The following is a 1,214-nucleotide window of genomic DNA, read 5'->3' on the forward strand; positions in this document are numbered from 1 at the left end:
TGGTTGATTCTTTTATCAGAAATAGTTTAAAATGATTATTTTTCTATGTGCAGATTTGCAACCTGCTACCAAATTGCTTTGGCTATCAAGGATGAAGTGGAGGATCTTGAGAAGGCTGGTATCAATGTGATCCAAATTGATGAGGCTGCTTTGAGAGAAGGTTTGCCTCTTAGGAAGTCTGAGCAAGCTTTCTACTTGGATTGGGTTGTCCACTCCTTCAGGATCACCAACTGTGGCATCCAGGACACTACACAGGTAATATTCCTCCACAATTTGATTTTTGCTTTTATTTTTTATTTTTTATTTTTTTAAAAAAATCTATTTACCATGTTGAATTATTTGGATGAATCTAATATTTGTAACCCGCATACAGATCCACACTCACATGTGCTACTCCAACTTCAACGACATTATCCACTCAATCATCGACATGGATGCTGATGTGATCACCATTGAGAACTCGCGTTCCAATGAGAAGCTTCTGTCTGTCTTCCGTGAGGGAGTGAAGTATGGTGCTGGAATTGGGCCGGGTGTGTATGACATCCACTCTCCTAGAATACCATCAACTGAAGAGATTGCTGACCGCATCAACAAGATGCTTGCCGTGCTTGAGACCAACATTTTATGGGTTAACCCCGACTGTGGTCTCAAGACTCGCAAATACTCTGAAGTCAAGCCAGCACTCAAGAACATGGTCGATGCCGCCAAGCTCCTCCGCACCCAGCTCGCCAGTGCCAAGTGAGTGATGTGAGGAAAAAGGCTGTGGATTGAATTGGGAAAGATGACAAGCAAAAACAAAAAAACAAAAAAAAAGTCTTCTCTTATTGGTCTAATAATTGTGTGATGGAATATTTAGTTGCCTAATATGCTCTTGAGGGCAATTTATTTCTTTTTTCCCCTTTTTCTCGGTTCATTTTATAGTTTGTATTTTTGGGCCGCTGCCTCCTCATCTCTTTTAAAGGCATCAAGCTGCTTAAGTGTATTTGATCGATGATAAATGAAGAAAATATCATTTCGAGTTTGTGCATTTTATACTATTGACTTTTGAAGTTCTCCGTTCTTTAGTGTGTTTTTTTTTTTTTTGGCTGAAAATTCTCTCTTCTTTAGTCGGTGTTAGAGAAACTAGACTTGGTGTTGGAATAGAGTTGGGGTTTCTAGATTTGAGCCTACAGGAATGCTTATTTGATTATAATAATACAACGCAATATAATATA

The 1,214-nt window shown here is 38.8% G+C and overlaps 1 protein-coding gene across 1 annotated transcript; it reads left to right on the top strand.

Annotated features, from left to right (window-relative positions):
• Nucleotides 1–53: 53 nt before the first annotated feature.
• Nucleotides 54–742, top strand: LOC112092602 (5-methyltetrahydropteroyltriglutamate--homocysteine methyltransferase-like; the record flags this gene model as incomplete). The annotated part of the gene is made up of 2 exons (XM_024169153.1): nt 54–255; nt 374–742. Coding segments are annotated over 2 exons (571 nt in total), but the record flags the coding sequence as incomplete, so codon positions are not given.
• Nucleotides 743–1,214: the final 472 nt, after the last annotated feature.

This window comes from Morus notabilis, unplaced genomic scaffold, assembly GCF_000414095.1.
Source record: "Morus notabilis unplaced genomic scaffold, ASM41409v2 Scaffold3701, whole genome shotgun sequence".
Classification (NCBI taxonomy): domain Eukaryota; kingdom Viridiplantae; phylum Streptophyta; class Magnoliopsida; order Rosales; family Moraceae; genus Morus; species Morus notabilis.